The sequence below is a fragment of the Eleutherodactylus coqui genome, chromosome 9 (assembly GCF_035609145.1).
Source record: "Eleutherodactylus coqui strain aEleCoq1 chromosome 9, aEleCoq1.hap1, whole genome shotgun sequence".
Classification (NCBI taxonomy): domain Eukaryota; kingdom Metazoa; phylum Chordata; class Amphibia; order Anura; family Eleutherodactylidae; genus Eleutherodactylus; species Eleutherodactylus coqui.
In genome coordinates this window covers 175,274,270-175,296,540 of record NC_089845.1, presented here as the reverse complement: position 1 = coordinate 175,296,540, position 22,271 = coordinate 175,274,270, and the positions used below count along the sequence as shown (strand labels likewise).

The 22,271-nt window shown below is 48.2% G+C and overlaps 1 protein-coding gene across 1 annotated transcript in view; it reads left to right on the top strand.

Moving 5' to 3' along the window:
- Positions 1 to 22,271, top strand: part of OC90 (otoconin 90) — a 184,495-nt gene that overhangs the window by 140,312 nt on the left and 21,912 nt on the right. The window contains exons 14-15 of the mRNA XM_066578803.1: positions 6,555 to 6,587; positions 7,547 to 7,636. Coding sequence (XP_066434900.1) covers positions 6,555 to 6,587; positions 7,547 to 7,636 — 123 coding nt within the window. The remainder of the gene's footprint in view (positions 1 to 6,554; positions 6,588 to 7,546; positions 7,637 to 22,271) is intronic.

The window sequence follows — 22,271 nt, the reverse complement described above, 5'->3', positions numbered from 1 at the left end:
TCACAGGAGAAGAGTCCGGGGTGAACCGGCCGCCTGCAGTCCAGACCTTCCACCATATACTGTATCCATCATAGCAGCATGGCTTCACAGGAGAAGAGTCCGGGTTGAACCAGCCGCCTGCAGTCCGGACCATCCACCATATACTAAATGCATAACAACAGCTTCACAGGAGAAGAGTCCGGGGTAAAGAATCCACCTGCAGTCCAGACCTTCCACCATATACTGTATCCATCATAACAGCATGGCTTCACAGGAGAAGAGTCCGGGGTGAACCGGCCGCCTGCAGTCCAGACCTTCCACCATATACTGTATCCATCATAGCAGCATGGCTTCACAGGAGAAGAGTCCGGGTTGAACCATCCGCCTGCAGTCCAGACCTTTCAGCATATACTACATCCATCACAACAGCCTCACAGGAGAAAAGTCCGGGGTGAACTGGCCGCCTGCAGTCCAGACCTTCCACCATATACTACATCCATCACAACAGCTTCACAGGAGAAGAGTCCGGGGCGAACCGGCCACCTGCAGTCCAGACCTTCCACCATATACTGTATCCTTCACAACAGCATGGCTTCACAGGAGAAGAATCCGGGGTGAACCAGCTGCCAGCAGTCCAGACCATCCACCATATACTGTATCCTTCACAACAGCATGGCTTCACAGGAGAAGAGTCCAGGGCGAACTGGCCACCTGCAGTCCAGACCTTCCACCACATACTAAATACTTCAGAACAGCATGGCTTCACAGGAGAAGAGTCCGGGATGAACCGACTGCCTGCAGTCCAGATCTTCTACCATATACTGCATCCATCACAACAGCTTCGCTGGAGAAGAGTCTGGGGTGAACCGGCCGCCTGCAGTCCAGACCCTCCACCATATACTGTATCTATCACAACAGCATGGCTTCACAGGAGAGGAGTCCGGGGTGAACCGGCCACCGGCAGTCCAGACCTTCCACCACATGCTACATCCATCACAACAGCATGGATTCACAGGAGAGGAGTCCGGGGTGAACCGGCCACCGGCAGTCCAGACCTTCCACCACATACTACATCCATCACAACAGCATGGCTTCACAGGAGAAGAGTCCGGGGTGAACCGTCCACCTGCAGTCCAGACCTTCCACCATATACTACATCCATCACAACAGCTTCACAGGAGAAGTGTCCGGGGTGAAGCGTCCGGCTGCAGTCCTGACCTTCCACCATATGCTACATCCATCACAACAGCTTCACATGAGAAGAGTCCAGAGAGAACCGCCCGCCTGCAGTCCGGATCATCCAGCAATAGAAAACATTTGCTGCCTTATAAAACAAAAAATCCAGCAAAGACAACGGAGGACTGTGGAGCAGCCAGACTCCTCCATCAGACAAGAGGGGACAACATTCCTCTTCCAAAACTCCAGGAATTGTTCTCCTTACTTCCCACAAGAGGGAATGCTACACAACGGTAGACGAGGCTCCGACCGACTTTTGTGAGATATGTTGCTGCAATTATTGTCTAAGAGAGTTTTAAGTGAAATGGAAAGTTTTCTCCCCCTCCCCTCTCTGATATACTCTGGGTTCTGCTGGGAATAGAATCTGGTTGGATGAGGCTTCCAGACGCTTGCAATCATTGTTTTTTTCTTTTGATTTTGTTTTTGTTTTTTGTTTTTTACATTTTACACAGCAGCCAACTTTTTTGGAATTGGGGTTGTATATTATATTACAGAGATGGCTCCAACATGCATAACTTCTTTAAGACTGTGGGTTGGAGGAATCAAGTGATCACCCCAAGTTCCACTCCCCGCCCCTGGCAAACCCCCCCGGCCAGTCTGATATTTCCCCTAAAACAGCCACTACACGTGTGACATATTACAGGGTGTCTTGTAGTTACAGAATGGCAGAAGGTCCTCTGGGATGGGAGATGCTCTTATTGAGTGGCTCTCCATTGTGGGACATAGAGGCGGGTCCCAAGCAGAGGACTCCAGTCAGTGACGTTCATATAGTCCTAATAGGGTAAATGTCCTTGGGATGCCATCTTGGGACTACTCCTTTTAACCCCTTAGTGACCAAGCCTGTTTGCGCCTTAATGACCAGGCCAAATTTTGCAAATCTGACACGTGTCACTTTAGCATGGAAAACCACCAGAAAGGTTTTGCATATCCAAGCGATTCTGACATCGTTTTTTCGCCACATGTTGTACTTCATTTAGGCGGAAAAAAAAGACCGATAGAATTTGTGTTTATTTATTAAAAGCGCCAAAATTGGGAAAATTTTGAAAAAATCGTCATTTTTTCACATTTCCAACTGCAATATCTCAAATATGTGCAAACATAATATAGAAATTTTTGTTAAGATATATATTTCCATCCGTTTAATTTATTTTGGACGCACATTGGAAAAACTTTTGTTTTTTTTAACCATTTAGGAGACGTACAAATTTAACATTACTTTTCAGCATTTTGAGGAACACTTTGTTTTTCTACACCAAGCCAAGATTGGAAAGGCTCATAGGAGTCAAAATGATAGATACCCCCACAAATGACCCCATTTTAAAAACTGCACCCCTTAACGTATTCACTGAGGGGGTCATGAGTATTTTAACCCCACAGTTTTTTTTCAGGAGTCAATGCAATTTAGAAGAGAAAAACTAAAATTTCATATTTTTGCAAATATGTCATTTTAAAGACAGGACTTTTTTCTATAGTACACATGAAAATGAGGATTTGCACCCCAGAATGGATACCCCTGTTTGTCCCGTGCTCAGAAACATACCCATTGTGGCCCTAATCTTACGTCTGGATGCACAATGGGGCCCAAAATGAAAGGAGCAACCGGTGGCTTTCGGAACAGAAATTTTGCTTGAAGGAGATTTAGGCCCTATTGCACACTTGTAGAGCCATTGAGCCACCAAAACGATGGAGAACCCCCACAAGTGACCCCATTTTGAAAAGTAGACCCCTAAAGGAATTTATCTAGGGGTACGATGACTTTTTTGACTTCACAGTTTTTGAATGAATCTAAGCCAAACTGAAGGAAAAAAATTACGATTTTCATTTTTTGGGTAATTCTGTCATTTCAAAAGCAGTTTTTTTTGTACCGCACATATATGAATGAAGACTTGCACCCAAAAGTGGGTACCCCTGTTTGTCCCGTGCTCAGAAACATACCCATTGTGGCCCTAGTATTACGTCTGTATGCACAATGGGGCCCAAAATGAAAGGAGCAACCGGTGACTTTCGGAACAGAAATTTTGCTTGAAGGAGATTTAGTCCCCATTGCCCACTTGTAGAGCCATTGAGTGACCAAAACGATGGAGAACCCCCACAAGTGACCCCATTTTGAAAAGTAGACCCCTTAACGAATTTATCTAGGGGTACGATGACATTTTTGACTTCACAGTTTTTGAATGAATCTAAGCCAAGCAGAAGGAAAAAAATTATGATTTTCATTTTTTTGGCAATTGTGTCAATTTAAAAACAGGTTTTTTTTTGTACAGGGTACATAGGAATGAAGACGTTCACCCCAAAATGGATACCCCCATTTGTCCTGTGTTTAGAAACATACCCATTGTGGCCCTAATCTACTGAAAGGAAACATGGCTAGGCCTATAATGGAAGGAGCACCCGTTGGATTTTAGGGTACAACGGAATAAATTCCAGTCCCCATTGCCCACTTGTAGAGCCATTGAGCGGCCAAAACGATAGAGAACCCCCACAAATGACCCCATTTTGAAAACTAGACCCCTTAACAAATTCATCTAGGGGTGTACTGTGTATTTTTACCCCACAGTATTTGAATGAATCTAAGCAAAGCAAAAGGAAAAAATTACGATTTTCATTTTTTTGGCAATTTTGTCAATTTAAAAACTGTTTTTTTTTGTACAGTGTACATAGGAATGAAGACGTTCACCCCAAAATGGATACCCCCGTTTGTCCCGTGTTCAGAAACATACCCATTGTGGCCCTAATCTACTTACAGGACACATGGCTAGGCCCATAATGGAGGGAATGCCTGCTGGATTTCAGGGCAGAACTGAATAAATTCCAGGCCCCAGTGCCCACTTATACGGAAAAAAAATTGACTTTCTAAAAATAATCCCTCCCCCCTCCCCCCGCCATCCCCATTTTTTGGCATTCCCTAAATATTAGATAAAGGTAATAATATAAACTGCGTTTTATATCCGAAGACAGGGGTAATAACGGAGGCTGGTTGGGTTGGGCACATGGGCAAGAAAACCGGGTATCCCCCCCCCCTCCTCTCATGCTTTTTGGAGGGGATTTCGTGACCTCAGCAGTGGGGATGGGGTGTAAAAAGTGGCCCTCTGTGAGGTTTTGTAATCTTGCTGCGGTGCGGCGGTCTCACAGAGAAGGCGCTCAACAAGCTGCTCCTGGAACTGCATGAAGGCGAGCGTTCCCGGGGCTTCTTGTAAATTACGGATTACAGGTAGCGGTCTGAATAACGCCGGGCTCACACGGCCGTAGGTGGAATCTACTTGCGGAGGCCGTCAGCGGATCCCAGCTGTGAGCCCAGCAGTGACCCTGCGTACGGCCGCGTAATGTACTGCGCATAACTGCGTACTCACATGGGCGGTCATGTGCACTACTTTTTTTTGTTTGCATTTCCCGCGCCGTCGCTTAGAGATGACCCGGGTACCCGCAGCCCGTACACAATGTGTTTGTATATGGGGTGCGGGTATATCCGCGGTCATAGAGCACAATGGGCTCTAGGTCGCAGATATCCGCGGTAAAATATAGCATGCCGTGTTCTGTTTCTGCGAGTGGATTACGTAATTCCAACCGGCTAATTGGGGGGAATTGTGTAATCCAATGCATGTGATTGATCCGTGGATTACCGCTGATCAAGCGCACGCAGAACCCGTAATTCCTTTCCGGTCATGTGTGACCGGCCTAATGTTAGATCGCTACTTTATCACGTGACCGGGGACCGCTCAGCGAGGCCGCCGGTCACTGCTCCAAGCACTCAGCAACCGTTGGTCACTGGGAGCAAGGAGATTTAAAATTTCCTGGGCTCCCCGGCATCTGTGAATGTGTCCGGCATTTTGCCGGCGGGCGCATGCGCAGCAGCCGGAAGGGTCCATGGAGGATAATTGCATCTGGATTCAAATGCGGAAGCCTCCGAGAAGATGTTTCATCTCCCCCCACCGATCGCATCGGTGAGGGGAGATGAATGCCACTTTTTAAAGAACTATTACGTGATCGCCCTTATGCATTGGGTAACGGCGATCACGTGACCAGTAACCGCATACCGCGGCTCCCCGTGACATCTCCAGGCTCTTGGCTACCTTTGGTAGCCAGCAGCAGGGAAATTTTACATTTCTTGGGCAATCTTTCACTTTTGCGCATGCGTCCGCCATCATGCTGACGGGCGCATGCGCAGAAGCTGGGGTAAGGTCCGCGGATGAACATCCCATCAGGGAACAAATCCGGGACCTTGGGTACGTAATTTCATCCCCCCTTACCGATACGATCCGTAAGGGGAGATGAAACTTTAACTTTATAAACTTTTTTTTAACTTTTAACTTTTTTTTTTACTTTTTAACTTTATATGATCACCGTTATCCGACGGTGATCATATGACTGGAAACCGCATACAGCGGTCCCCAGTCATATCTCCCTGCACTCGGCTAACGGTGACAGCCGGGTGCAGGGAGATTTTGAATTTGCCGGGCTCGCCGGCCTTCTGCGCATGCGCGCCACATCAGCACATCGCAGAAACCAGCGGTGGGTCCCAACACCGGCCGGAGGACATGGAGGAAGGGGGGTGAGTATTTTCACCCTCCCTCATGGATCCGATCCATGAGGGCAGCTGAAACTTTTCTTTTTTACACTTTTTTTTCACTTTTCCGCGATCGCCGTTATCCATTGTATAACGGCGATCACGGTAACGGGGACCGCTCACCGCGGTCCCCGCTGACATCTCCTGCCTCCCGGCTACCTACAGGAGCCGGGAGCCAGGAGATTTTAAGTCTCCCGCGCCGCTGGGCCTTCTGCGCTTGCGGCTGACGTAATGCCGCCTGGCGCGCATGCGCAGAAGGACGGCTACAGCGCCCGGAGCATCGGGACAGCGGGGAGTCGTGCGGCGGACCTCGGTGAGTAATTTCAGCTGCTCCGATGGATCCGATCCATCAGGGCAGCTGAATATGTCACTTTTTTTGCAGTTTTATTTACTTTTTTGTGATCGGCGCTATCCATTGGATAGCGCCGATTGCAATGCCGGGGGGGGGTGTCCGAACAGCCCAGGATGACAGCTCCATGCTGTCAGCTACCTGCGGACACCGACAGCATGGAGCTGTCACGTCCAGAGCCCGAGGGGCTTTATTCTCTGCAGGACACATGTTTTTACGTCCTCAGAGAATAAAGCCCACTTCGGGAGGACGTAAAAACACTATGGGCTGGTCGTTAAGGGGTTAAGGAAAGAGCACAGACATTGATCATGTACACAAGCTTGATTTTAATGAACCCTGAGAACACCTTAAGTTATTACAACTTCCTATTTTCTTCTTATGGTTGTCAAATCATCTGGAATAATAGGGTTAAATGTTGTGTTTCAGGCACTTCTCAACCATTGAATGTGGCGCCAACAAGTAAGTGCTGATCTAATACCAACCTATCCTAAGTGTGACGTTGTGTGAGGTGGGATGGGATGGGACGTAGAGGCCAGCGGCAATCTATTGTGGACAGTTACAGAAAGTTTCTGTGTGAGTTAGCAGGACTACTAAATGGGGAGGGGCTTAGGTTGTAGTGAAGTGTGTGCATTGCTAATTCCCCTCCACCCAGCTAGAGGGCACTGTGCCACCTCAACTCTCTGTAATAAAAGGCAATGGGGGGGGAGAGGGAGAGAGAGAGATCCCCCGAATCTTTAGAGACGAGCGGGGAGATACTCAACTAAGGCACTACTCGCTCATCTCTATTAAACTCATCTTCCTGCATCACAACTTTGCTCCTTTCAGAAATGTCCCCCTGCTTTAAGTCCAAACACAGAGAGAAGGAACTAAAAAAAAAGCAGAGAGAGTTCCTTGTGTATTCGGTATTCTGTGTGCATGCAGGAGACGGGCAGAGCAGGAAGTCTGGGCGGGGACACTTCAGCCAATAGCGGCAGAGCAGGAAGTCTGGGAGGGGACACTTCAGCCAATAGCAGCAGAGCAGGAAGTCTGGGAGGGGACACTTCAGCCAATAGCAGCAAAGCAGGAAGTCTGGGAGGGGACACTTCAGCCAATAGCAGCAGAGCAGGAAGTCTGGGAGGGGACACCAGCCAATAGCAGCAGAGCAGGAAGTCTGGGAGGGGACACTTCAGCCAATAGCAGCAAAGCAGGAAGTCTGGGAGGGGACACTTCAGCCAATAGCGGCAAAGCAGGAAGTCTGGGAGGGGACACTTCAGCCAATAGCGGAAGAGCAGGAAGTCTGCTACTAATGGAATTTTAGCCTTTTCTTCTGTATACTCTGATGTTCTCAGCTAGAAATATTGGGATTTTTTAAAAATGTAAACGTGTGATTGCTGATGATCTTGTGCGCCCTTAACCCCCCCCCCCCCCCCCATCTGTAGAGTCTGGATTTAAGATTGTGGAAGAAAGTACCCAACGATCAGACGTGTCGCCTCTCTCCGCTGCAACAGAAATGGAATCAGTGGAACAAGGTGAGCAGAAAACCTTCCTTTTCCAGGATTTCACTGGCAAATAGACATGAGCGAGCACCAAAATGCTCGGGTGCTCGGTACTCAAGTCAAACTTTCCGTAATGCTCGAGAGCTCGTTTCGAGTAACGAACCCCATTGAAGTTTATGGGCGACTCGAGCATTTTTGTATGGGACCGATGCTCCGCATAGGTGATGACTTGTGAAACACCAGAAAACATCGGAAAGTCATGGAAACGCCACAGAACCGGATAGAGAAGGGCAGGGGCAGCATGCATGGATGCATCTCATGCTCCCAGGTCCCACTATTAAGCCAAAATAGGGGCAAGATCCTGGCGTCACCCCCCTAACAATTTACTTCGGACAAACCCTCATTTGCAAGGCACACGCGCTGGCACACCTTAGCTAAGCACCACACTACCTGCAACCAAGGACAATCACTGCCTGCGGGTGACACCGCTGCCTCTTCTACTGGGTTACATGCTGGCATTGCTGTCCAACCACCCCGCACGACCCTGCGTCCACAGCGCACACAGAATTTTCCCTACGCAGCATTCAGCTGCCCTCATGCAACACGCTCGCTTCATAGCCACACCACCCTCATGTCTATTTATAAGTGCGTACTGGATGTGGAGCAACCGCAGGCACACACTGCACAGGGTTGGCAGGGCCAGGCAGCGACCCTCTTTGAAAGTGTGGGTGATAGCCCACAATGCTGTTGAGAATTGATGATAAATTGACGTTCGATCTTCATTCCAATCCCGTGCCACCTCCGTCAGGAGCTGCAAACGTGGGCATAAAGGGGACTCAGGTGCCAGCCCAGCACTACTACACATCTCCACAATGCAGCAATACTCGGTGTGGGAAGCACGTGAGTGGGCCCAGGGTCAGGCTCGGTCCCAGCCTCCCCCTTGTGTGACCCAAGGTGCCGTTAGTTACATAGCAATGGGAAATCCATGTGTCCCCACACAATACAGTCTGTGTAGGTGTCAGATAGCTCAACACCACAATTGGAAGTCGTTGAGTTCCTTGGGCTCGCCTATGCTGTCGGTGCACAAAGATGGTATTACACAGAAAGAAATCAGAGTGCCCAAACAAGGCAGTTTCACCCCCCAAGGACCTCGGCCTCGGCTCAAACCCTCAGTAATCGTAGACATAAAGCGGACTTGGATTCTAGTACAGCTGTGAATGTCTCATTAAATCAGTTACGGTTGCTTTCATCGCTCCAAAGACTGGATGAACCAGAAAGAAATTGCGCAGGCCAAACCTGGCGCAGTTGCATTTCCCTCAGGACTTCGTCCTCTGCCCACACCCTCAGTAATCGTGGGCATAAAGCGGACTCCGATGCTAGTACAGCTGTGAACGTCTCATTAATGCAGTAACGCTCCTTTTGTTTTACCCAAACCAGTGCCTCAGATAACTGTGGTAGCATGAGAGAAAATACATGTTGCCCAAGCTGATCCTCAGACCCCAAGCAGGAGGAGGAGGTGGCATTACAAGGCTGAGAAACCATGACCGAGGTAGGACCCGCAATAGTCTGTGTGGGAAGAACGTGAACGGGCCCTGGGTCATTCTCGGTCCCAGCCTCCACCTTGTGTGACCCAAGGTGCCATGAGTTACATAGCAATGGGAAATCCATGTGTCCCGACACAATTCATTCTGTATATGTGTCAGATAGCTGAACACCACAATGGGAAACTTTTGTGCACCCACAGTATAGGCGAGCCCTGTAACATTTCTGTAGCAAGTGTATAGGTGGACCCCAGTAACATGTGCAATTCAAAGATAATAGAGTACGCGTTTGAGTTCTATTGAACCTTGCTCACCTCTAATTAACAAATATTTCACAGTCTTTAAAAACCTTATCCTTAATTAAACAAACTTGATTCAATTAAAAACAACAGTGATTTAACCCTTAGTTAATTTCTAGTGCTAGGCGTTCCTGGTCAGTATTCTCCTGCAATGACTGACATACCAGAACAAACCTTATCGCTCGTGCCAAATTTCGAGCTTCTATGACACCGGAAAGTGAGAAAATTAGATTCCGTACGTAAAATGTGGACGCTAATTCTTTTGCGCTAGAATTGAATAATCGAGTTGGGACCCATTAGCTTTTCCTATTTATGACATATCCAATGCTCGTGCCAAATTTTAAGTTTCTATGACATTGGGAAGTGAGAGATTTAGGTTATGTATGTTAAATTTCGACACTAATTATTTTGCGCTTAGAATTGAATAATCGAGTTGGGACCCAATTACTTTTCCTATTTTGGAGATAATCTATGCTTGTGCCAAAACTCATGTTTCTACGGCATCGGGAAGTTGGAGAACTTTTGGCGAGTCAGTCAGTCAGTCAGTGAGTCAGTCAGTGAGGGCTTTCGTCTTTATATATATATACTAGCTGATACACCCGGCTTCACCCGAGTTAATTTGGTACTGGTGTTTATCTGGTGTTCACACGGAAAAGCTTATGAAGTCGTGGTTACTTTAGAGATACTGGGAAAAACATATGTTCACCATTTTGCATAGTTCTCTGCGTTACCCAGGAAACACCACGTGGAGGTAACCATGCAATGTTTCCTTTATATAAAATGACATCAGGAAGTGAGAGAATTAGATTCCGTACGTAAAATTTGGACACTAATTCTTTTGCGCTTAGAATTAAATAATGGAGTTGGGACCCATTAGCTTTTCCTATTTATGACATAATCAATGCCCGTGCCAAATTTCCCGTTTCTATGACACCGGAAAGTGAAAAAATTACCTTCTGTACGTAAAATTTGGACGCTAATTCTTTTGTGCATAGAATTGAATAATCGAGTTGGCACCCATTAGCTTTTCCTATTTATGACATAATCAATGCGCGTGCCAAATTTCCCGTTTCTATGACACCGGAAAGTGAAAAAATTACCTTCTGTACGTAAAATTTGGACGCTAATTTTTTTGTGCATAGAATTGAATAATCGAGTTGGGACCCATTAGCTTTTCCTATGTATGACATAATCAATGCTCGTGCCAAATTTCACGTTTCTATGACACCGGAAAGTGAAAAAATTACATTCCGCACGTAAAATTTGGACGCTAATTCTTTTGCGCATAAAATTGAATAATGGAGTTGGGACCCATTAGCTTTTCCTATTTATGACATAATCAATGCTCGTGCCAAATTTCCCGTTTCTATGACATTGGGAAGTGAGAGAATTAGATTCCGTACGTAAAATTTGGACACTAATTCTTTTGCGCTTAGAATTGAATAATGGAGTTGGGACCCATTAACTTTTACTATTTATGACATAATCAATGCCCGTGCCAAATTTCCCGTTTCTATGACACCGGAAAGTGAAAAAATTACCTTCCGTACGTAAAATTTTGACGCCAATTCTTTTGCGCTAGAATTGAATAATGGAGTTGGGACCCATTAGCTTTTTCTATTTATGACATAATCAATGCCCGTGTCAAATTTCCTGTTTCTATGACACCGGAAAGTGAAAAAATTACCTTCTGCACGTAAAATTTCGACGCCAATTCTTTTGCGCTAGAATTGAATAATCGAGTTGGGACCTATTAGCTTTTCCTGTTTGTGTCATAATCAATAGAGATGAGCGAACGTGTTCGGCTCCGCCCCTTTTCGCCCGAACACCGAACTTTGCGAGCAATTCCGTGCTCGGGCGAAAAAAGTTCGGGGGTCGCCGTGGCAGCGCGGGGGGGGTGCGGCGGGGAGTGGGGGGGAGAGGGAGAGAGAGAGGGCTCCCCCCTGTTCCCCGCTGCTGCCGACCGCGCCGCTGCGCCTCTCCCCGCCCCCCGGCGCCCGCCGAAGCTTTACGCGCGGACACTGAAGTCCTCGGCAAAGCCGGTGTCCGGGTGCGTAAGTGTTCGTTAAGAACACGTTCGCTCATCTCTAATAATCAATGCTCGTGCCAAATTTTAAGTTTCTATGACATTGGGAAGTGAGAGATTTAGATTATGTATGTAAAATTTCGACGCCAATTATTTTGCGCTAGAATTGAATAATGGAGTTGGGACCCATTAGCTTTTTCTATTTATGACATAATCAATGCCCGTGTCAAATTTCCTGTTTCTATGACACCGGAAAGTGAAAAAATTACCTTCTGCACGTAAAATTTCGACGCCAATTCTTTTGCGCTAGAATTGAATAATCGAGTTGGGACCTATTAGCTTTTCCTGTTTGTGTCATAATCAATAGAGATGAGCGAACGTGTTCGGCTCCGCCCCTTTTCGCCCGAACACCGAACTTTGCGAGCAATTCCGTGCTCGGGCGAAAAAAGTTCGGGGGTCGCCGTGGCAGCGCGGGGGGGGTGCGGCGGGGAGTGGGGGGGAGAGGGAGAGAGAGAGGGCTCCCCCCTGTTCCCCGCTGCTGCCGACCGCGCCGCTGCGCCTCTCCCCGCCCCCCGGCGCCCGCCGAAGCTTTACGCGCGGACACTGAAGTCCTCGGCAAAGCCGGTGTCCGGGTGCGTAAGTGTTCGTTAAGAACACGTTCGCTCATCTCTAATAATCAATGCTCGTGCCAAATTTTAAGTTTCTATGACATTGGGAAGTGAGAGATTTAGATTATGTATGTAAAATTTCGACGCCAATTATTTTGCGCTAGAATTGAATAATCAAGTTGGGACCCATTAGCTTTTCCTATTTATGACATAATCAATGCTCGTGCCAAATTTCCCGTTTCTAGGACACCGGAAAGTGAGAAAATTAGATTTCGTGCGTAAAATTTGGACGCCAATTTTTTTGCGCTAGAATTGAATAATCGAGTTGGGACCCAATTACTTTTCCTATTTTGGAGATAATCTATGCTCGTGCCAAAATTCATGTTTCTACGATATCGGGAAGTTGGAGAACTTTTGGCGAGTCAGTCAGTGAGTCAGTCAGTGAGTCAGTCAGTGAGTCAGTGAGTCAGTCAGTGAGTCAGTGAGTGAGTCAGTCAGTCAGTCAGTGAGTCAGTCAGTCAGGGCTTTCAGCTTTATATATATATAGATTAAACAGATGTATTCACAATTAATACATGTACAAAAGATCTGTTTTACAATTCCTTCCTGTAGGATACCTTGTATCTAATGCTCGTATCCAATATGCCTCTCTTTTGAAGACTCATTCTTGACTGACTATGTCTTTCTTCTAACTGAGGACCCTTTCAATGCCAATAAAAGAAAAAGTTTCCAAACTATCTACATGCTTCTCCAGAAAATGTTTTGCTGCTCCAGAGCTATTGACCATGCCCTTCTTTATATACCCTGCTAGCTGATATACCCGGCTTCGCCCGAGTTAATTAGTACTGGTGTTTATCTGGTGTTCACACGGAAATCTTATGAAGTCGTGGTTACTTTAGAGATACTGAGGAAAAACATATGTTCACCATTTTGCATAGTTCTCTGTGTTACCCAGGAAACACCACGGGGAGGCAACCATGCGACGTTTCCTTTATATAAAATGACATCAGGAAGTGAGAGAATTAGATTACATACGTAAAATTTGGACGCTAATTATTTTGCGCTTACAATTGAATAATTGAGTTGGGACCCAATAACGTTTCCTATTTTGGACATAATCAATGCTCGTGCCAAAATTCATGTTTCTACGACATCGGGAAGTTGGAGAATTAGTGGCGAGTCAGTCAGTCAGTGAGGGCTTTCGTCTATATATATATATAGAGAGAGAGATATGTTCCGCTATTCGGGATTTCAGCTTGCGTGTCGTGTAACCGATATAACTCTGGTTACATTTTGTACATACAATTCTAGATATCACATTAATAGTGTCACAGTTAATGTAGCTCATTATTTTATGTTCTTTGAAGCCCTCACTATTCAAAAAACTGTCTCTCTTGGCAGTCAGACGACGCGCGCTGCACCGGGGACTACCGCATCTGAAAAAACCTTATTTTTTAGCCACTGGGTTTTTTTTGTATTCGATGAAAAAATACTTGGGGGTAATAAATCCCCCAAATTCTTCTCTATAATCCCACCCCTCATCTACAAGATTGTCAGTTATTTCATCTTGCCGCAAAATTGGCAAGAATTTTAGAAGATTTTCTGATGTGATAGAAATCTCTATTAAAGGCCGTAGAAAACACTAAACCCGGTTTTCATTTTTCTGTTTCATTTCTGTATTTCTGTCCATTGGCTCGCTATTATTGCCGGCCTTATCAAGGGCGGGTTTTATATCCTCTTTGGCAAAGTCTATTTTTGATATCCCTTTTAGTTGAATCGAACATGGAGCCATCAGATGTTTGGGCCCGGATACATCCTCCTATTGGGATCGCTCTGATGGTTGCTCAGGGTGACCACTATTAGTGCGTAGGACTATTTCCTGTGGTTTCTTTTCTGTGTAATTTCGTTTCAATACCTGCAGTAGTGTTACCTTTAAGAACCAAACCTAGGAAGGGGTGCTTCTTTATCATTATGGGGAATTGTTATTTATACACTGCCCAAATCTCCAAATGTCTTCATCGCTCCTCCGGTTCAGTTCCTTTGTCCCAGATAATAATATCAGTAAATCTAGCGCACCCCACCATGCGGCATGTGCATGGATTATTACTATTGAAGAAGTACTCCCACCAGCTCAAAAAAAGATTAGCTATCAATGGGGAACATGTTGAGCCCATCGGGGCGCCGGAAACCTGTAAAAAAATCATTATCAAAGGAAAAAAAGTTATGTTTCAACAGAAATTCAGTAGAAAAAATAATAAACTCCTTCAATTCATCCCTGTAATTACTAAATGTTGTAAATGACACTGAAGTGCTTCAATGGCCGCATGCTGCGGGGTGCTAGAATAAAGGTCTAAACATCGCAGACAATCCAATGGGAGCCGTCCTTCCATTCAAAATGTTGGAGCTGTTGGGTAACGTTTGCTATCTTTCAAAATCCCTGGGACTCTACGTGCGAGGGGATGCAGGGAGCGATCCACCCACAAACCTAAACATTCACAGGGGGAATCGATCCCTGCAACAATGGGGCGCAGTGGAGGTGGAAACACCCCCTTATGGATCTTGGGAAGACCGTGAAGCACAGCCAAGACTGGGCTGGTCGGACACAGAGACTTCTTTCTCATCCAGAATACCTCGTTGCGCTCCTATATGCAGCAACCTCCTCAATTCCTTGAGGCAATCTTGTGATGGATTGCATCCTAATTGCTAAGTGCTGCAGATCGGAGTCCATCAGTACCGCATCCCCTCCTTGATCAGATTTACCTATTACCACATTTTTATTTGACATTACATTCTCCTTCTTCCTTTCCGTTGTTTCATTCAATGTTTTCAATTTGATTTGATGGTCTGTTTCCATAATCGATTGAAATTCATCCATAAATTTGGTTCTTGAAGTCAGTGGATAAAATTTGGGATTAGGAATGTGAAGATTGATTTTTTTGATATTCTCAATTTGATGTGATTCATCATTATTTTCACCTTCCAAACCCTTTCAAAGCCATCATTTCATTAAATGTCCGCCCATCAAACCCATTGCTGCTGTAGTTCTTATAGTAGTCGTATTCATCCCGGACCCTCCATTAACTTCCTGTGTTTTATTATAGAAATCCTTTTCCACAGTCGGCTTCCTTATGAATTTATTAATGTCCAATAACTAGAGATGAGCGAGCACCAAAATGCTTGGGTGCTCGTTACTCGGGACGAAACTATCGCGATGCTCGAGGGTTCGTTTCGAGTAACGAACCCCATTGAAGTCAATGGGCGACCCGAGTATTTTTGTATTTCGCCGATGCTCGCTAAGGTTTTCATGTGTGAAAATCTGGGCAATTCAAGAAAGTGATGGGAGCGACACAGCAACGGATAGGGCAGGCGAGGGGCTACATGTTGGGCTGCATCTCAAGTTCACAGGTCCCACTATTAAGCCACAATAGCGGCAAGAGTGCCCCCCCCTCCCCTCCCAACAACTTTTACTTCTGAAAAGCCCTCATTAGCAATGCATACCTTAGCTAAGCACCACACTACCTCCAACAAAGCACAATCACTGCCTGCATGACACTCCGCTGCCATTTCTCCTGGGTTACATGCTGCCCAACCCCCCCGCACGACCCAGTGTCCACAGCGCACACCAAACTGTCCCTGCCCAGCTTTCAGCTGCCCTCATGCCACGCCACCCTCATGTCTATTTATAAGTGCGTCTGCCATGAGGAGGAACTGCAGGCACACACTGCAGAGGGTTGGCACGGCTAGGCAGCGACCCTCTTTAAAAGGGGCGGGGCGATAGCCCACAATGCTGTACAGAAGCAATGAGAAATATAATCCTGTGCCACCGCCATCAGGAGCTGCACACGTGGGCATAGCAATGGGGAACCTATGTGCCACACACTATTCATTCTGTCAAGGTGTCTGCATGACCCAGTCAGACCGCGGTTTTTAATTCATAGACACAGGCAGGTACAACTCCCTATTGTGAAGTCCCTGTGGACCGACAGCATGGGTGGCTCCCTGGAACCCACCGGCGGTACATAAAAATATCCCATTGCATTGCCCAACACAGCTGAGGTAGTAATGTCGTGCTTAATACAGGTGGGCTTCGGCCCACACTGCATGCCCCAGTCAGACTGGGGTTCTTTAGAAGTGGAAACAGATGCATTTACAACTCCCTGTGGACCCACAGCATGGGTGGCTCCCTAGAACCCACCGGCGGTACATAAATATATCCCATTGCAGTGCCCTACTCAGCAGAGCTAACGTCAGATACAATACAGGTGGGCTTCGGCCCACACTGCATGCCCCAGTCAGACTGGTAATATGTACCTTGACAGTAACCTCGTTGGTGGTAATGTGGTGGCGACTGCGGACCTGGTAGCGCGGTTTTATGTAGTTGGTTTTCGGAATGTGGCCAGGATTAAGTGGGCCGTGGCGGGGGGATGGTGGTGGTGCTCTCTTGTTGTGTCGTTAAAGGTGAAATTCTTGGACTGCCACCGGACGGACCAATGCAAAGGTATGTTTTCATTGTTGGAGGAGGAGGGGGATGTTTTGGAGGCACTATGTGTCCTCTCCACGTGTCCGTGGTTATATGCACCTTAACAGTAACAGCGTTGGTGGGAAATGGCCTCGCCGCCATCATGTCTTTGTGAAGCCTCTGTTTCCACACCCCAGTGACATACCATTAGCAGCGGTATAGGCAGAGCCCACAATTATTAACATTTCAGCGGTAGCATTAGGGACAGGCCCCACTAACATATCACTAGCAGCAGTATAGGGGGAGCGCAGTCTTAGTTCCATTTCAGTAATAGTAGCACTCAAGACAGGCCCCAGTAACAATCCCATTGCAGCAGTTTAGGGAGATAACAGTCTCTTTCACATTTCAGTAGCTGCAGTATAGACAAGGCCCCAGTTACATTTATGTAGCTAAAGTGTAGGCCAACCCCACACACCTTTCTGTACCATGAGTGCAGGCGAAGAACATACAAATTACTATGATTACACTGTAGGTGAGGGCCCAAAAAAATTGGTGTACCAACAGTACTAATGTACCTCAGAAAAAATTGGCCATGCCCAACCAAGATGGCAGGTGAAACCCATTAATCGCTTTGGTTGATGTGGCTTAAGTGGTAACTAGGCCTGGAGGCAGCCCAGTTTAACGAAAAATTGGTTCAAGTTAAAGTTTCAACGCTTTTAACAGCATTGAAACGTATAAAAATTGTTTAGAAAAATTATATGAGTGAGCCTTGTAGCCCTAAGAAAAATTGCCCGTTCGGCGTGATTACGTGAGGTTTTAGGAGGAGGAGGAGGAATATTAGACACAGATTGATGAAGCTAAAAGGTCCCCGTTTTTCATGGTGAGAGAGAACGTAGCTTCCATCCGCGGGTGCAGCCTACGTATTGTTTAGGTATCGCTGCTGTCCGCTGGTGGAGAAGAGAAGTCTGGGGAAATCCAGGCTTTGTTCATCTTGATGAGTGTAAGCCTGTCGGCACTGTCGGTTGACAAGCGGCTACGCTTATCTGTGATCATTCCCCCAGCCGCACTAAACACCCTCTCTGACAAGACGCTAGCCGCAGGACAAGCAAGCACCTCCAGGGCATACAGCGCGAGTTCAGGCCACGTGTCCAGCTTCAACACCCAGTAGTTGTAGGGGGCAGAGGCGTCACGGAGGACGGTTGTGCGATCGGCTACGTACTCCCTCACCATCCTTTTACAGTGCTCCCGCCGACTCAGCCTTGACTGGGGAGCGGTGACACAGTCTTGCTGGGTAGCCATAAAGCTGGCAAAGGCTTTGGAGAATGTTCCCCTGCCTGCGCTGTACATGCTGCCTGATCTCTGCGCCTCCCCTACTACCTGGCCCTCGGAACTGCGCCTTCTGCCACTAGCGCTGTCGGATGGGAAGTTTACCATCAGTTTGTCCACCAGCGCCCTTGGTATAGCATCATTCTCGAACCCCTTTCCTCTTCGGGAATGAGAGTGCAAAGGCTCTCCTTATACCGTGGATCGAGCAGTGTGTACACCCAGTAATCCGTAGTGGCCAGAATGCGTGTAACGTGAGGGTCACGAGAAAGGCATCCTAACATGAAGTCAGCCATGTGTGCCAGGGTACCTGTACGCAACACATGGCTGTCCTCACTAGGAAGATCACTTTCAGGATCCTCCTCCTCCTCCTCCTCCTCCTCTGGCCATACACGCTGAAAGGATGACAGGCAAGCAGCATCTGTCCCCTCAGCAGTGGGCCAAGCTGTCTCTTCCCCCTCCTCCTCATGCTCCTCCCCCTCCTCCTCAACGCGCTGAGATACAGACATGAGGTTGCTCTGACTATCCAGCGACATACTGTCTTCCCCCGCCTCCGTTTCTGATTCCAAAGCGTCTGCCTTTATGCTTTGCAGGGAACTTCTCAAGAGGCATAGCAGAGGAATGGTGACGCTAATGATTGCAGCATCCCCGCTCACCATCTGGGTAGACTCCTCAAATTTTCCAAGGACCTGGCAGATGGCTGCCAACCAGGCCCACTCTTCTGTAAATAATTGAGGAGGCTGACTCCCACTGCGCCGCCCATGTTGGAGTTGGTATTCCACTATAGCTCTACGCTGCTCATAGAGCCTGGCCAACATGTGGAGCGTAGAGTTCCACCGTGTGGGCACGTCGCACAGCAGTCGGTGCACTGGCAGATTAAACCGATGTTGCAGGGTCCGCAGGGTGGCAGCGTGCATGTGGGATTTGCGGAAATGTGCGCAGAGCTGGCGCACCTTTCCGAGCAGGTATGACAAGTGGGGGTAGCTTTTCAGAAAGCGCTGAACCACCAGATTAAAGACGTGGGCCAGGCATGGCACGTGCATGAGGCTGCCGAGCTGCAGAGCCGCCACCAGCTTACGGCCGTTGTCACACACGACCATGCCCGGTTGGAGGCTCAGCGGCGCAAGCCAGCGGTCGGTCTGCTCTGTCAGACCCTGCAGCAGTTCGTGGGCCGTGTGCCTCTTCTCTCCTAAGCTGAGTAGTTTCAGCACGGCCTGCTGGCGCTTGCCCACTGCTGTGCTGCCACGCCGCGTGACACCGACTGCTGGCGACGTGCTGCTGCTGCTGACACATCTAGATTGCGAGACAGAGGTTGCGTAGGAGGAGGGTGGTTTAGTGGAGGAAGCATACACCGCCGCAGATACCACCACCGAGCTGGGGCATGCAATTCTGGGGGTGGGTAGGACGTGAGCGGTCCCAGGCTCTGACTCGGTCCCAGCCTCCACTAAATTCACCCAATGTGCCGTCAGGGAGATATAGTGGCCCTGCCCGCCTGTGCTTGTCCACGTGTCCGTTGTTAAGTGGACCTTGGCAGTAACCGCGTTGGTGAGGGCGCGTACAATGTTGCGGGAGACGTGGTCGTGCAGGCCTGGGACGGCACATCGGGAAAAGTAGTGGCGACTGGGAACCGAGTAGCGCGGGGCCGCCGCCGCCATCATGCTTTTGAAAGCCTCCATTTCCACAAGCCTATATGGCAGCATCTCTAGGCTGATCAATTTTGCAATGTGCACGTTTAACGCTTGAGCGTGCGGGTGCGTGGCGGCGTACTTGCGCTTGCGCTCAAACTGTGGCGCTAGCGACGTCTGGACGCTACGCTGAGAGACATTGCTGGATGGGGCCGAGGACAGCGGAGGTGAAGGTGTGGGTGCAGGCCAGGAGACGGTACTGCCTGTGCCCTGAGAGGGGGGTTGGATCTCAGTGGCAGGTTGGGGCACAGGGGGAGAGGCAGTGGTGCAAACCGGAGGCGGTGAACGGGCATCGTCCCACCTTGTGGGGTGCTTGGCCATCATATGCCTGGTGGTGGTGCCTCCCCAGCTGATCTTGGCGCGACAAAGGTTGCACACCACTGTTCTTCGGTCGTCAGGCGTCTCTGTGAAAAACTGCCACACCGTTGAGCACCTTGACCTCTGCAGGGTGGCAGGGCGCGAGGGGGCGCTTTGGGAACCAGTTGGTGGATTATTCGGTCTGGCCCTGCCTCTACCCCTGGCCACCGCACTGGCTCGGCCTGTGCCCACACCCTGACTTGGGCCTCCGCGTCCTCGCCCGCGTCCATGTCCTATAGGCCTACCCCTACCCCTCAGCATGGTGTATTACCAGTGATTTGATTTCCCAGGCAGGAAATAAATTGGCGCAAGCCTGCTGTTAAACGTAGCTGGTTGCGTATGATTTCTTTACGTTCTCCACCCACCACACACATACTCAGAACGCTGAGGACTGTCAGAGGTAGGCCAAATAGAATGTTTTCCCTTTTTTTTCAAGGAAAGGCCCACTGTGTATATTCAATCAATAATAAATATGTCTTCTGGCCCTGTAAATGTGTCACAGAACTGCAGGGTTGCAGAGTTATTAACTACAGCAGAGCAGTGATTTCCCAGGCAGGAAATAAATTGGCGCAAGCCTGCTGTTAAACTTAGCTAGCTGCGTATGATTTTTTTACTATCTCCACCCACCACACACGTACCCAGAACGCTGAGGACTGACAGAGGCAGGCCAAATAGAATGTTTCCCTTTTTTTTTAAAGAAAAGGCCCACTGACTATATTCAATCAATAATATATGTCTTCTGGCCCTGCGTACACAATTCTGTCCCTGTAGTATTACTGCAGGGCGCAATGCTCTGCACAGCCGATTTTGAAAAAAAAAAAACAACACTGCTAACAGCAGCCTGCACAGTACTGCACACGGTTAGATGTGGCCCTAAGAAGGGCCGTTGGGGTTCTTGAAGCCTACAATAACTCCTAACACTCTCCCTACAGCAGCTCCAACACGATACCACTGTCCCTCAGCTATCTCACAAGGCATCTGAGGCGAGCCGCGGGAGGGGCCGATTTATATACTCGGGTGACACCTGATCTCCCCAGCCACTCACTGCAGGGGGGTGGTATAGGGCTTAAACGTTGCAGGGGGAAGTTGTAATGCCTTCCCTGTCTTTCAATTGGCCAGAAAAGCGCGCTAACGTCTCAGAGATGAAAGTGAAAGTAACTCGAACATCGCGTGGTACTCGTTACGAGTAACGAGCATCCCGAACACGCTAATATTCGCCCGAGCATCAAGCTCGGACGAGTACGTTCGCTCATCTCTACCAATAACGTTTCAAACAGCGAAAAATCATTTTCAGGAACAAAAGGTTATAAACAACAATGTGATTGTGTTGGCCCCTTTGTTATTACGAAACAACAGATATGTCTTCTAAACAAGGGACTAAATTTTTCTCCTGAAAATTACAGGCAACCGGTTCACCCCGGACTCTTCTCCTGTGAAGCTGTTGTGATGGATGCAGTATGTGGTGGAAGGTCCAGACTGCAGGCAGTCGGTTCACCCCGGACTCTTCTCCTAGGAAGCTGTTGTGATGAATGCAGTATATGGTGGAAGGTCCGGACTGCAGGCGGTCGGTTCACCCCGGATTCTTCTCCTGTGAAGTCATGCTGTTGTGATGGATGCAGTATATGGTGGAAGGTCTGGACTGCAGGTGGCCGGTTCACCCCGGACTCTTCTCCTGTGAAGCCATGCTGTTGTGATGGATGTATTGTATGGTGGAAGGTCCGGACTGCAGGTGGTCGGTTCACCCCGGACTCTTCTCCTGTGAAGCTGTTGTGATGGATGTAGTATATGATGGAAGGTCTGGACTGCAGGCTGTCTATTCACCCCGGACTCTTCTCCTGTGAAGCTGTTGTGATGAATGTAGTATATGATGGAAGGTCTGGACTGCAGGCTGTCTATTCACCCCGGACTCTTCTCCTGTGAAGCTGTTGTTATGGATGTAGTATATGGTGGAAGGTCTGGACTGCAGGCGGTCGGTTCACCCCGAACTCTTCTCCTGTGAAGCCAAGCTGTTGTGATGGATGCAGTATGTGGCGGAAGGTCTGGACTGCAGGCGGCCGGTTCACGCGGACTCTTCTCCTGTGAAGCTGTTGTGATAGATGTAGTATATGGTGGAAGGTCTGGACTGCTGGTAGCCGGTTCACCCGGACTCTTCTCCTGTGAAGCCATGCTGTTGTGATGGATGCAGTATATAGTGAAGGGTCTGGACTGCAGGCAGCCAGTTCACCCCGGACTCTTCTCCTGTGAAGCCATGCTGTTGTGATGGATGCAGTATGTGGTGAAAGGTCTGGACTGCAGGAGGCTGGTTCACCCCGGACTCTTCTCCTGTGAATCTGTAGTGATGGATGTAGCATATGGTGGAAGGTCTGGACT